General features: G+C 42.1%; 1 protein-coding gene across 1 annotated transcript in view; it reads right to left on the reverse strand.

The window, feature by feature from the left end:
* The window catches only part of st6gal2b (ST6 beta-galactosamide alpha-2,6-sialyltranferase 2b), a gene marked incomplete at its 5' end in the record, with an annotated part of 116710 nt that overhangs the window by 20869 nt on the left and 81141 nt on the right, over window positions 1-14700 (reverse strand). Inside the window, one exon of the mRNA XM_084308823.1 lies at window positions 6465-6639. Coding sequence (XP_084164949.1) covers window positions 6465-6639 — 175 coding nt within the window. The remainder of the gene's footprint in view (window positions 1-6464; window positions 6640-14700) is intronic.

The following is a 14700-nucleotide window of genomic DNA, read 5'->3' on the forward strand; positions in this document are numbered from 1 at the left end:
AAAATTCTAATAATTATATTAGATTGTGAAAAAAACAGCCCCAGGTGGGTGGTCGTTAGTGGTTAACATACCGTTGTATTCGTTCGGTACACTACACAGCCGTTCGGTACGGTACGGTACACACTGAAACGGTTTGGTTCGGTACGGATACATGTACCTTTACACCCCTAAGCAGTACTTTATCTGTATGTCATGTATGTCATATATGTTATGATGAATTGAAAATGGGGGACCCTGATGTAAACAAGACGAAAGTCTTTCTCTGGTCTGCATCACATTGGTGTGTATTGAGCCGTACTGTATTGTACCCATTCTGCAATCTGTTAATAAAATGTTCAATCAATCAATCAATTAGTCGCAGTGAAAGGGTTAACCATTTGATAGTGTGGTAGTGAAAGGGTTAACCTTATGTAGCGCGGTGGTGGAAGGGTTAACGAACGACAGCACGTGAGTCGAGACGTGTAATGGAATCTTCCCAGCGGCGTGAATGAAATATACACAGAGGTCACGGTGTGATCGATTAGAATGCGGCTAATGAGAGGGGGGGGAATGTACTCTTGTAAAACACCATCACGATCGTCCCTCCTGATCACGCAAGAGTTATTAGAGGACGAATAGCTTGTCTTGTATGAGAAGTAATAACTAAGTACTAATACAGTGTTAATTCCTACTGTATTCCCTACCATCTTCAATTTCACCTCCTATCAAGACTGGCATGATGGACGCACGACTGTGTTTGCAACTAAGCAGTGCCTAATCGAAGTCTGAACGGATCGGATTGACAAAATCGGGAGTCATAAAGGTTTGTTTTATTTCAAAGTCATCCCCATGTCTCCCTTCGGTCAACCTATCAGACTGTCTCACCTGGGACACGTAGAGAGATGAGACAATTATGAGAGATTAGTGAAGAGATTATCAAAAATGTTAAATGTGGTTAAATTGCACTATATGTATAACGCCTTTTTGAACTGGAAAAATTATATTGTTGATCTTTCACTCTAGCTTTCTAAAGTTTGTGTGAGATGGCTTAAAGGCCCAATCCATGATCCAAACATAAACAAAAATAAAACATAGGAATGGAGATACATTTCATTCTCTAGTTGGTTGACTGAGCTCTTGATACAAGGACTCACAGTAGATGACAGATAAATAATAGCTTTAAACTGTACTTTGGTACAGTTTGTTTACATTGGTAATGTGTGCATAAAATGAGACATACATATAATTTACATTCATGATGGGGTAAGAAAGTAAAAAAATAGGCATATATTCCACCTACAAAACAACTCCTTTCAGAATGTTTGTGATTATGATCCTAACCTATATGGATTGGGCCCTTAATAGGGCCTGAATATTGTCAAAACTTCAAATGTGTGTGTCCACCCAGTGTGAACTGCACAAGCTGCTATCAGCAATAGAATATAATAAGATAAGATAAGATATTCCTTTATTGATTCCCTTGGGGAAATTCTGTATTTCTAATAGACTTTATTTATCCCAAGGGAAATTCGGAAAGCTATGGCAGAATACGGTCTTACTAGGAACACTTAAACATTGTTTGATGTATGTTTTTTTCTCTTCCCGTTACCCGTCAAGAGGTCCCTTTGTCCATGTTATATATGTTATGATGAATTGAAAATGGGGGACCCTGAGGTAAACAAGACGAAAGTCTTTCTCTGGTCTGCATCCCCTTAACAATTGTATGTATTGAGCTGTACTGTACCCATTCTGCAATCTGTTAATAAACTTTTCAATCAATCAATCAATCTCTCCCCAGTCATTGTAAATAGGATAGGTGTTCTTAATTGACCTGCTTGGTTAAATAAAGGTTAAATAAAATAACAGACAGCAAACATTTTTCTCATGTCAAGGACCAGCTAAATTTGACAAATCTAGGCCACTGACCTGCTGAAGATTTTTGTCTCAGGCAAAAATATGATTAAAGCTGCAGTAGGCAACAAGCCTCTGAGTGGCAGGGGGCGTGGCCCCCAGGACCACCGGCATCAATAACCAATCAGACCACCACTGCGTTTCTTGCAAATGAACCTTTTCACTACCACACTACAGAAGGTTAACCCTTTACTATCACACTACAGACGGTTAACCCCCCCCCCCCCCTTTGAGGACCACAATGGAAATAAACTGTAAGGTTTTATTCTGTTTCAATCCTCAACAGTTTTAAATTATATGTGATGGCTGTACATTTTGTGTACCAGTATTGTATGTGATTTTAGATTGTCCAATAAATTCAATCAATCAATCAATCAATCAAAAACGGCCACCGATCAGAAGCTGGGAAATATTTTGTATTGTTTTTTTTAATAATCTTTTTATTCAGATTAAAGCTGCTGGTGCCTCTGGGAGTCTGTGAAAAAAAATACTGTAGTCGAGGAGATAATAGTGGATCAATTGAAACCTCAGAATAGTCACTCTTAACACATTGATTGCCAAAAACGTAGATCTACGGTTCTGTCACCCGATCTTTGAGTGCCAGAAACGTAGATCTACGTTTCTGTCACGGTATTTCTTTTATTCGCTATTGCCATTCATAATTCAGCGGGTCACATTGTGCATACTGTTCTGAGTGTGTCTGAGCTGGCAGACGGTCTTATACCACCCTCTAACACCTTCCGGCATTATTGCATCCCGTTAGAAACGGGTTAGTTTATTTTCCCTACCGAGCTGCGGCGTGGGGGCGGGTCCTAAACACCAGGTAAGGACACCATATATGAAAGCTTGCGTTGATCTGATATTTATTTCTACAGCTATTGAAGCTATCTGTGTTTTATGTGTATGGCTGTTTGCCGTTGGGTTCTAAATCACATTGCATGCGTGCACGACGAAGGATAATAATGATGATCTATCGTTGATTTCAGGAAGATCCGATAATCAGGCGGAAAAATGACAACGTGTTTATTGAATTACACAAAAACGCTGTTTTCGTATCTTTTCCCTGGAATTGCTCAGAAGCGGCCGGAATATGTTCATATTCAAAACGGTATAAAACGGAAATGTACGGATGAAAAAATAATCAGTTTTTTGCACGTTGACCAGAAGCAGCTCACTGAGACTCGGGGGCGTTATTATACCCATAGCTATACTATAAAATATAGGTTTAGCTCTACAAACTACAACTACGTTTACATTGGTTTAATGGGCGGCACGGAAGGGGCGTGGCAGTCAATGTGTTAACATTATTTTCTCATTGGTCTAACCACTTAACATTCCGACGTTCCGCACACGGGCCGTCACAACACATTATACAGTGTATTTTATATAGTAGATAGATCTGTAGGCAAATGTTGGCAAAACATGTTTATTTCGGTGTGTCCACACCTCTGTATCTCTATGACAACAGCACTATTCCTGTTGTGGAGTGTTTCCTTTCAAAAGTGGCCACACCTGTGCATCTGCTACAAATGGTTCCACAATAGTGTCCAATTTACTTTCAGTATGAAATCGACAGGCGTTTTATGCAAAAGGCCCCACGATACGATAGTAGCGCGATACTAGAGTCACAATATTGTAATATTGCGATATTGTGATACAGTATATTGCGATTTATTACCTTTTCAAAACTTTTTTCCCCAACAGAAAACTTTAACAACATCTGCAGTAAGAATATACATACTGTACATCATCTGTTTTATCTAATATCTAATTTTCAGTCTGTTCACCTCACTCCAATAATTTCTATTGCAAGAAAATGGGATTGTCAACGCTAAATATTGCAATAATATCGCTGTACCGATTTTTTCTCCTTTACATTTTGTCATTTATTTTTTCCAAAGCCGCTTACAAGTTGTGTACAACAAGTCAGCAGGAAGAGTACAACTCTGGCAGCTAAGGGTCAGTAACATTGGTCATCAAACAGTGTCGAACTTGAGTGCATAGTGGTACAATTCATACGGGGGACCCCCTGGAACCCCCTAGAAGACCCCTGGGTCTCCCCCGTACGGTACCCCACATTGATAGCCGCTGCTCCAGGGTCCATGTTGAGCCAGGCTACATAGTCATCTCATAGACTCCTCAAGCATCAAAAGACAGAGTGTGTGAGGACGGCGGCCCCCTGTGCACCCGGCAACGCTTAAAAACGTAATGACCGCAGTGATGAATTCACTTTACTTTATCTGTGGACCAGCTGCGATAAGAGACTTCATCCGTCAACTGTCAAAACGGCACTAAACTGCTTGAAGGAGAAAGTGCTACACAGTATGTAGAGAATGTTCTAATGTAACAAACATGATACATCAAAGGCATAACGAGGGGGGCTTTACAAGGAGGGTTTCTTAAAACTGGTTCGGGACCCGAAATGGGTCACCGCGGGTCTGTCTCTGGTGGGCACACACTTGATGAGAGCGGCGCCGGTATGTTTTCTGTTTGGGTCCCATGCTAGAAAAAAGTACCGTGTAAGATGAAGATCTGATGAAGATTAAGTAGGACTGAAAGCTTGATTAAGCTAATTAAAAAGTGTCACAACGATTAAGTGTGTAGAAGCTGTGTTCCTTTTGAAGAACCCCTGCTCAAATCTCATACAAACTGCGTCATATATAATACATGTGAAAAATATGAATCACGTGAGTGAAATATGCCGCATTGCCATGGTGAGGACAAAGCCACAGCAACTGTTAAATGAGACGATGTAAAAATATACTAAATATATTACTATTTCATCTGGCTAACTAAAAGTTTCAATATAGCCACCACGCTAGCTGAGAAACAATATCATTTACAAGCTTTACATCACTACCATATCTGTATTTTAAAGGAACATTGTGGGAAGCACAAATTAATGGAAGCAGATACGGATCACTAGCCTAGCTTAAAACTCCAGGAGAGGTGTTTTTGGCCAATAGCCAGGCTAGGCTAAGCTAGGCTAACGTGCAGCTGGATAGCTTTCTACTGAACGCATAGAGAGGAAATTGGTACCCATCTTCTTGTCCGACTCCGGAGCATTTCCCATAATATCAGCATGTTCCTTTAACTATGTGTTATCATTTGAACGGCTTATCTAACGGCATTAACCACAGGATACCTCATAATTTGGTTTGTTGTGGAAATATACATTCCTAGAAGTAATCATATTTTAATGCGGTCAGCCCTATGTTCCCACAGCCCAATGGTCCCACAGCCCTATGTCCCCACATTTCTAAGATTCTTCTCAAAATTAGGCCCTATGTTCCACAGCCCAATGGTCCCACAGCCCTATGTTCCCGGATGAACCCTCTACTACCAGAGGACAATTGGATACTAGGTTGGGTGTAATTGGCTACCAAATTAAGAGAAAGGGGGATCAAATCAGATACACATTTATGAAAAAAGGAAATGTGGGAACATACGGTTACGGGAACATACAGTAGGGCCTAATCTTTGGTGAAAAAGAATTCTTAGAAATGTGGGAACATAGGGCTGTGGGAACATTTCCCATAATGTTCCTTTAACTATGTATTATCATTTGAACGGCTTAACTATCGGCATTAACCACATTACTTTGGTTTGTTTCCAGGAAATATACATTCCTGGAAGCAATCATATTTTAACAAACGTCTTTCATTTTGCAGCAGCTTATGACTGGAACGCTTTTCAAGACACCCTTAAACGTACAGCTCTTACTTCACTGACTTCCTTCAAGAATATACCGCTGCTGGCGGGACAAAACCTCATAACTCCAAAAACCCAACTTTTCAGCAGATGAAAAAAACGAACACAGATTTGAGGGCGAATAGAGTTACGAGGTTTAGACAGATGATTGGTTTAATGCTTTCCCATTGTGTAGACTTTGTAAAACCACACACACATGGAGGATGATCTACTGAGTTGATATAAAAAATTTAAAAAAATTTAAAATTAAAATGGAGTTATGAGGTTTTGTCCCGCCAGCAGCGATACTTAACATGCTCTTAGTAGATCCCTCCTGCTCTTGCTGATACCCCAGTTTCACACTTGAGTACACCCTCTCACACACACAACATACAAGCACTCATTCATCTTTATACTCGCACTTGGACACACGCATCTGTTTGCACACACACACACACACACACACACACACACACACACACACACACACACACACACACACACACACACACACACACACACACACACACACACACACACACACACACACACACACACACACACACACACACACACACACACACACACACACACCCTTTCACCCCCCCCCCCGCCATACTCCTCCCCTGTTAATTCTTTTTGTACATAGACTGTGCATGTGTTTATTTGTTTATGTGTATGATTCTTAACTGTGTTTTTATTTTTAATATTATTATATATAAAAAAAATTTCTGTTGGGGCCTCTTGGACCAGATCAACATTGTAAATAAGAAACCTGTTCTTAATGTTTTATCTGGCTAAATAAAGGTAAAATGAAATCAAAAATGAAAAACAACACCACGCCAGCAGCACCGGAGAAGCGGCGGCGGGGAGGGGGATCTTACCGATGAAGCCGGAGGAGGGTGGGTTGGGCTGGATGTTCTCCTGGGTGTTGGCCTGGATCACGTCCCACAGCTGCCATATGAACCTGGGGTGCAGGATGTAGAAGGGCTGGCCGGGCCGCCGGCGCCGGCGCTCGCCATACGGGGTGAACAGGTCGTAGTCCGGGTTCTCGTACCACTGTGGAAAGAGGAGGGAGATAAGATAAGATATTCCTTTATTGATGCCCTTGGGGAAATTCAGGCATCATAGCAGCATGGGGGAGGGAAGGTACAGGTAGTATAATAAATTATAGTACAGTGGAGAAGTACAAATTTAAATAGAATAAAAAGGCAGTGTAAACAATATAACATCAAAAATAAAAAGGCAGTGTAAACAATATAACATCAACAAAAAGAAAAGAACAGTTTGGTTTTGATTTCACGCGAATTGCTGCCGGCCAGGGTTCTGGCACAAATCGCTGTCCATAGACACATATAATTAACTCTGGGCATGCGCATAAGGGCAACCCGGTGCAATATGAGGGTATGTATGCCCTCTCAGTTATATTTGCTCTACAATAAATATAGTTACAATATATAATCTAATAATCTATTCTAATAATCCAATCATCTAAATCTAATCTAATAATCTAAACATGCTGAATGCTAAAATGCTAAATGCTAAAGATATGCTCTGATGAAGTATACAGTATAGACAAAAGGTGCGGTATGCATAAGGTAAGTATATATTGTCCTTTTAGGTGGGAGTCAGCTACTAGGTTCCTAGTAGTTGGATGTCTGGCAGCAGTCCCTGCCCACTGTTGTGGAGCCTGATGGCCGCCGGTATGAAGGACTGGCCGGGGCGGTTAGTTGAGTGTCGGGGGGGGGGGGGGGGGGTATGAGTCTGTGACTGAACGTGCTTCTCATCTTGACTAGCTCGATGCCGAGAGAGAGAAATGTTTTGAACGTGAATACTTCAATTTGAAACAGCCGTGTGCTCGGTGGGCTTTGTATGTTTTTTTCTTTGTGTGTGTAATCCTCATAGGGGAAAAAACACACACATGAATTTCATGTTAAATAGTTTTTGGAACACACACGATCGGTATGATTCCATTGTACGCTCACACGATTTCTCACGCGTGTGATTTTCACGGTAACGACTTCAGATCGAACGACCTCTCCGTCCGACTAGTCCAGGGGTCAGCAACCTTTACTATCAAAAAAGCCACTTTTCCCCCCTCCCACAAAAGAAAATGCTCAGGGAGCCGCACAACCTATTTACCCTTAAAATGAAGATAACACAGTGTATAACGTTTTATATATCTCCAAGCATACCCCACATTTAGCATAAAACGCCCGACAATTGCATACCCAAAGTAATTTGCGATTTATTATATTTTATACTTATAGCACACAGTTTGTTGCATTAATGGAATTATAAAGCAACAAAAAGATTTTTTTTTACTTTTTATTGCTGTTTGTACCTGTTATAACAAAGGAATACCTCAAACTCTTGAAGAGGAGAAAAAATACTGGCTGTGTAGACCTATTTTTAAATAAAACACAGAAGAGGAGACAAAACACTGGTGTCTGTAGACCGACTTTGAAATAAAACCCTGAACTATTCAGGTATATTTGAGTCCTTCCCTTATTTGTGGAAACATTTATAAAATAAAAAGTAGTCCACTTTGAAAAATGACTACCATGTGTAGACCTACTTTGAAATAAAACACAGAAAAGGAGAAAAAACACTGGCATCTGTAGACCTACTTTGAAATAAAACCCTGAACTATGCAGCTCTATTTGAGTCTTTCCCTTATTTGTGAAAAATCTATAAAATAAAAAGGACATTTTTCGTTCGCAAGATTTTGCAACACATATCAGGCATACAGGTAAGCCTGCATCGTTAGTCGTGAAAGCAAATTAATCTGTCCATGCTGAATTAAACCCTCTATTTTCCTCAGACATTCATTTTTTTGGATTTATCCATGGTTAGCTTACTGGGGGGTCGGAAACTCAAGATTAGCAAACTGCGCTGGAGCAAATCAGGAGCAAATTGCACACCGCGTGTTTGCGCTAGTATCTCATCCGTGCAATGTCCTTAGTGAATGGCTCAGATACCGCGCACAAATCACGCGCAGTTAAGGGTGCTATTAGCACTGTGCAATCCATTCTTTGTGAATTCGCCCCTCAATGTTCGGCAAACAACAATAGACGGACCTTTCTGATTGGCTCTGACCCTGAAATATCCCTGGTATATCAGTCAAACTACCATAAATAACAGGCTGTGCAACTGCCAATGGCTGTGAAAGAGGTAACTCGGCATGGAGATGAGAGGACACTTCAACATCTCCAAAAAGGTTCCTCTCTTACACACTTACTAGTGTGCCATTGGTTAGGATACCGTGTGCCCGGTACAGTAACGCGTGCCCCTGCTCTACAGTATGTAAATGCCTCCATTTACCATGTATACTATTGGCCTATTTCCTCACCCCTATCTCCATGCGAAGTTACTCTGCCATTCGAAGAGCACAATGATTTCCATACACTCCAAAAACACAAGAGCACTCTTGTTTCGTACAGACCGTGATTTATTGTATAACGGATTTTCCTCTTCATAAACCACCCTGCCACTTACCTACCGTAAATTAACTAAATACCCTATGACCCCCCAAACCCTACTGATTGATTGATTGAAAAGTTTATTAACAGATTGCAGAATGGGTACAGTACAGTACAGCTCAATACATACAATTGTTAAGGGGATGCAGACCAGAGAAAGACTTTTGTCTTGTTTACATCAGGGTCCCCCATTTTCAATTCATCATAACATATATGACATACATGACATACAGATAGACAGTACTGCTACATCTATACATTTATGACATATCAGATTTGCAAATACAGTACTGTTTGTGATACAAAAGTGTCCAGAAAAAGAGTGTATATACATTTGACGTAGAAACTGTACATTGGAGGAGGTTGGGTGAGTGGGGTGGGGTTGGGTGGGTGGGTGGGGGCTGTACATTGGAGGTGGGGGGGGGGGGGGTGTTGGGTAGGGGGGGGACACACATTGTACACTGTACATTGGAATACTGACAAAGCCATACTTGGTAATTTACTGTACAACTAGGTTAGGACATTTGTAGGGGCCAGTTTCGAATTGCAGTCTCCCGTAGGTGTTTTTTGAGAGTGTTTTTGAAAGTGGGTAGTGATTCACATTCCTTTACAGCTTTGGGTAGGGCGTTCCACATTGATGTGGCATAATTGCGAAACGTGTTTAGTCCCTTGTTTGAGCCGAATCTGGGTTTTACATGATTTGTGGAGCTCCCTCTGGTGTTGTGATCGTGGTATTCACTGACCTTTGGGAAGTATTTTGACATGTACATGGGTACCTTGGTCGCGTAGTGTATCTTGTAGACCAGGCCCATTGCAAGTTGCTGTACTCTGTCGTCTACTCTAAGCCATCCTAAGCCATATGCAGATTTTGCCTAGTTCCGAGCTGAGGGCTTTTTCAACCTGTAACTTGTTCTTGTCAGAGACCAGCAGGGCTGAGTCGTCCGCAAACAGGAACAAGTTGCAGTCACAAGCTGACGACATGTCATTTGCATAAATTAGGAAAATTAGGAAAATTAGGAAAATTAGGACCCTGATGTAAACAAGACAAAAGTCTTTCTCTGGTCTGCATCCCCTTAACAATTGTGTGTATTGAGCTGTACTGTACTGTACCCATTCTGCAATCTGTTAATAAACTTTTCAATCAATCAATCAATCACTAGAGGGGGAGAGGGGGGGGGGGGGGAGGTCGCATCAGATCTCGGAACGGACTAGAACGGAATGGAACGGAACCGAATGGGTGAGTGAGAAAGGCCCCTAACACAGAGAATAAGAAACGTGGTGTCAAGTGGTGGGGCCACCCCGTTTGATTGTGTTTGGATTATGGATTGGGCCTTTAACATGAAATTACACACCTAGGGCGAAGCCAGTGGAGTTGCAAGCTCACTGCATTCGTGCAAATTATCTGCTGCTCACACAAACACACATGAATTACCCTGCCACTCTGGCGCGGGGGAGGAAAGAAAATCACTCTCCATTTCACCTTGGTGCTAACTAATGTCACGCTGATATAATGCTATTGGAACAGTAAGATCACACGGTGCCTGTGAGCCATGGTAATGATGTGATGACTCTGCATGCACCAGACACAGACAAGAGAATAAAGGTGTAGGCTACTGGGTTTATATTAGAGACAGAGAGTAAAGGTGTAGGCTACTGGGTTTATATTAGAGACAGAGAGTAAAGGTGTAGACTACTGGTTTATATTAGAGACAAAGACAGAGTAGAGGTGTAGACTATTGGTTTATATTAGAGACAAAGACAGAGAGTAGAGGTGTAGACTACTGGTTTATATTAGAGACAAAGACAGAGAGTAGAGGTGTAGACTACTGGTTTATATTAGAGACAAAGACAGAGTAGAGGTGTAGACTACTGGTTTATATTAGAGACAGAGACAAAGAGTAAAGGTGTAGACTACTGGTTTATATTAGAGACAGAGACAGAGAGTAGAGGTGTAGACTACTGGTTTATATTAGAGACAAAGACAGAGAGTAGAGGTGTAGACTACTGGTTTATATTAGAGACAAAGACAGAGAGTAGAGGTGTAGACTACTGGTTTATATTAGAGACAGAGAGTAAAGGTGTAGACTACTGGTTTATATTAGAGACAGAGACAAAGAGTAAAGGTGTAGACTACTGGTTTATATTAGAGACAGAGACAGAGAGTAAAGGTGTAGACTACTGGTTTATATTAGAGACAGAGAGTAAAGGTGTAGACTACTGGTTTATATTAGAGACAGAGAGTAAAGGTGTAGACTACTGGTTTATATTAGAGACAGAGACAGAGAGTAAAGGTGTAGACTACTGGTTTATATTAGAGACAGAGACAGAGAGTAAAGGTGTAGACTACTGGTTTATATTAGAGACAGAGACAGAGAGTAAAGGTGTAGACTACTGGTTTATATTAGAGACAGAGACAGAGAGTAGAGGTGTAGACTACTGGTTTATATTAGAGACAGAGACAAAGAGTAAAGGTGTAGACTAGGGATGCTCGATATTGGCTTTTTTACCGATACCGATATACCGATATTGTCCAACTCTTAATTTCCGATACCGATATCAACCGATACCGATATATGCAGGGTTTCCCCCCCCAAAAAACGGAATAATTTCAGGTAATTAACATTACATATGTCTTGTTGTGGAATTAACATAACATTATGCATACTTTTGACAATAAATAAAATCAGAATTTGTTCTTACTTGCTTGCCTGGGTAAATAAAGGTTATAGAAATGTAAAAAAATAAAAAATAAAAAAATCTGGATTCTGACAAATATATATATATATGTAATAACACAGCAGAGGTTAAAGGTCTAAGTTATAAAACTAGAGCACCAGCATGTCATTTATCTAATCAGGTGAATTCCACATGGGGACATGGGAAGTATGGTAGGGATACATGCCTGCAACATGTAAACAACAACATTAATTAATTATAATTCATCAATATATACATTTTTTTTTGCGGGGGGGGGGGGGGGGCAATACTTGTATTCCACACCTTTCTAAAAGCTCTGTGGATGTATATATATATATATATATATTAGGGATATTAATTTCGGATATCGGCCGATATTATCGGACATCCCTCATATATATATATATATATATATATATATATATATATATATTAAAAGTATTGCTCTACATAGCAAAGTTATCTATAGCTGTTGTGAAGGGCCAGATTAAACCGAATATATATATTTATTTATATATATATATTTAATTGTATTTGTATGTTCTCTGGTATTCCCTGATATCCCTTGTATATTCCTTGTACAATATGCATTGAATATCCATTCTAGCCTACTGAACATCCCATAATAGTCTCCATTCTACTATTGGTCGAGACCTTGGTGCCAGGCTGCCATACCCCTCAGACCCAGTTCAAACGTACCGCTCGACATGTACGAACAAGTCCTAGTTCCGCGTAGGAATTTGGCTACCGCACCACTAATGGGACTATTTGTTCATAGTGCGTATATATACTGCGCTACTAAAGTAGGACTTTCTTTTCAGTCCAGTTTCTTACCCTCCAATAGAGTCACAGACGTAAAGCCTCCCCGCGACGCCACGTGTGGGAGTAAGGCCAAGTTCGCCTACCATCGGTATTGAGACATCGTGTATATTAATATTTGAATAGTCATATTTGGCACTATATCGTCGAGTTGGACGTAGTCTATTAAGCTAATAATAGTCTGTTAATATATAGTGCTTCGTGCGGTGAGAATACTACCGTAGTCAGTACCCCATCGTTTCGGGCAGAGAACTGGCTGCTTACCCAGGGTGGTTGACCCTATGTGAAGCTGCACCCGAGGAGCCCCAGAGCCGACGAGCGAGTGGACCTGTATACCGGATTATTCTACCGACGACAGCCCGCCTTCCCAGGCACGGATTATGCTTTGGATACTTTGATTATTCCATGGATAAAGACCCCCGACACTGCCGTGTGTTGGAACCCCCCCCCCTGGAGAGGACGCAAGGTGAGGAGACGCTCTGCAAGACGAGGTCGCTTCACGTCTCTCCCCCGTGGACCGGAGAGAGCCGGCCCACAAAGAGTCCACCTGCTTTCATCTGTGGTCCAAGGATCGCCGGCGCATTGAACGGCACTACAGTGGGTTCACCTGGGATACCCTTGGCCGGACGAGGCAGCCGGATTCTACCCCCCCCCCCCCTCCTACTCCTGTTGGCTTACAAGCGACCGGATTAACCCCCTCTAGTGTATCTAGTATAATCATTAAAGTATCATTGCTGTTATTCCTTAACTATTCCAGGTCGTATATTTACCACCTGCGCCTTCAGAGATTGGACATTCTCTATTGATATACCGACGAATACTCCTTGCCATAAAAGTGCATACTATTTCAATTCATAAATGTAATTAAGTGATTAAGTGCTTATTCTACACACCATCGCTGTGTAGGAAATAAAGACCTGTTTCTAATTCGTACATTTGTGTTGGATCCGTTTCATCTACGTGAGAGTGTTCATGATAATATATTTATGCCGTGTACTGGGTGGCCGAATATTAAGTACAAAGGTAGTGGTAGTAAGTATCATATCTAGTAATACAGTCAGGGAATTGTACCCCTCAGTTACAATTGGTCCTTCGAGCCGGAGGGTAATTAGTGTAATATTAATATAGTGTTATTAATATTGAAATGGCCTATGATGAACACTCCACGAAACGATCCTCCTAACCAACGCCCGCAGCGCGAACGACGGCTCCCTCAGTACTTAGAGGCTTACGCTGTCAGTCAACAACCTAGTCTTCTACTAACAGTAAGCGCGGTAAAACTAGAAAGTAAAAGTATGTCTAACCCCAACGCCCAGACTACCCCGACCATAGAGGCCCCTACGGGCTCTAATGTAACTGACCAAGTTCACGGTGGGGACCAGTGGGAACCAGACATGACTTCACACCCCGCCAGTACTGAAGAAGTAGTCCCCGATGAGTCCCGGGAGGAATACAACGCTACCGAGAGAGAACTCGGCACGGAAGAAGACGGGGAGAGCACCGTGGAGATAGAGCTCCAAGGCTCCGCAAGGAGTACCCCGAGGGAAGGCTCCCCTATACAACCGCCTTCTCCAGAGGCAGAGAGGACCCTACAGCAGGCCTTCCTCATCAGCCTGAACGCCGCTGCTGAACGCGACCGACTGCAGATCCAGCAGCGAAGCGAACACGAGCAGATACGTCTAGAAATAAGACGCATTCAGATGGAAGAGAATGTGGCCCGAGAACGAGCCGGTGCTCAACGGGACGCAGCGCGCGACAGACAGCAGTCGCAACTAATAGAACAGCTGATCAGACGGACAACACCCTCTCCCTCCGCCAGAGGCTCCAGGAACTCGTCTAGACACACCTCCAGGGCGGCATCCCCTAGCCGAGTAAACAACCCTGAACTTGACCAACAGACGAGGTCTATACCCCCCACAGACCACCTCCCCCCACCGGTCCAAGCGAGACCTAGCAACCGGGAAGGAGCAGCATATCCTGTGGAGAGGCTAAACCAGAGACTACAAGCACTGGATGACCTAACCGAAGACGAAGAGGAAGAGGAGGAGAACCACGCCCGAAGACAGCACAGTACTCTACCGGACCAGGAGGTCCGGTACAGCCCAGGCTATACTCCCGCGGA

The sequence above is a fragment of the Notolepis coatsorum genome (genome assembly GCF_963971535.1).
Source record: "Notolepis coatsorum genome assembly, chromosome: 1".
In the NCBI taxonomy this organism is placed as follows: domain Eukaryota; kingdom Metazoa; phylum Chordata; class Actinopteri; order Aulopiformes; family Paralepididae; genus Notolepis; species Notolepis coatsorum.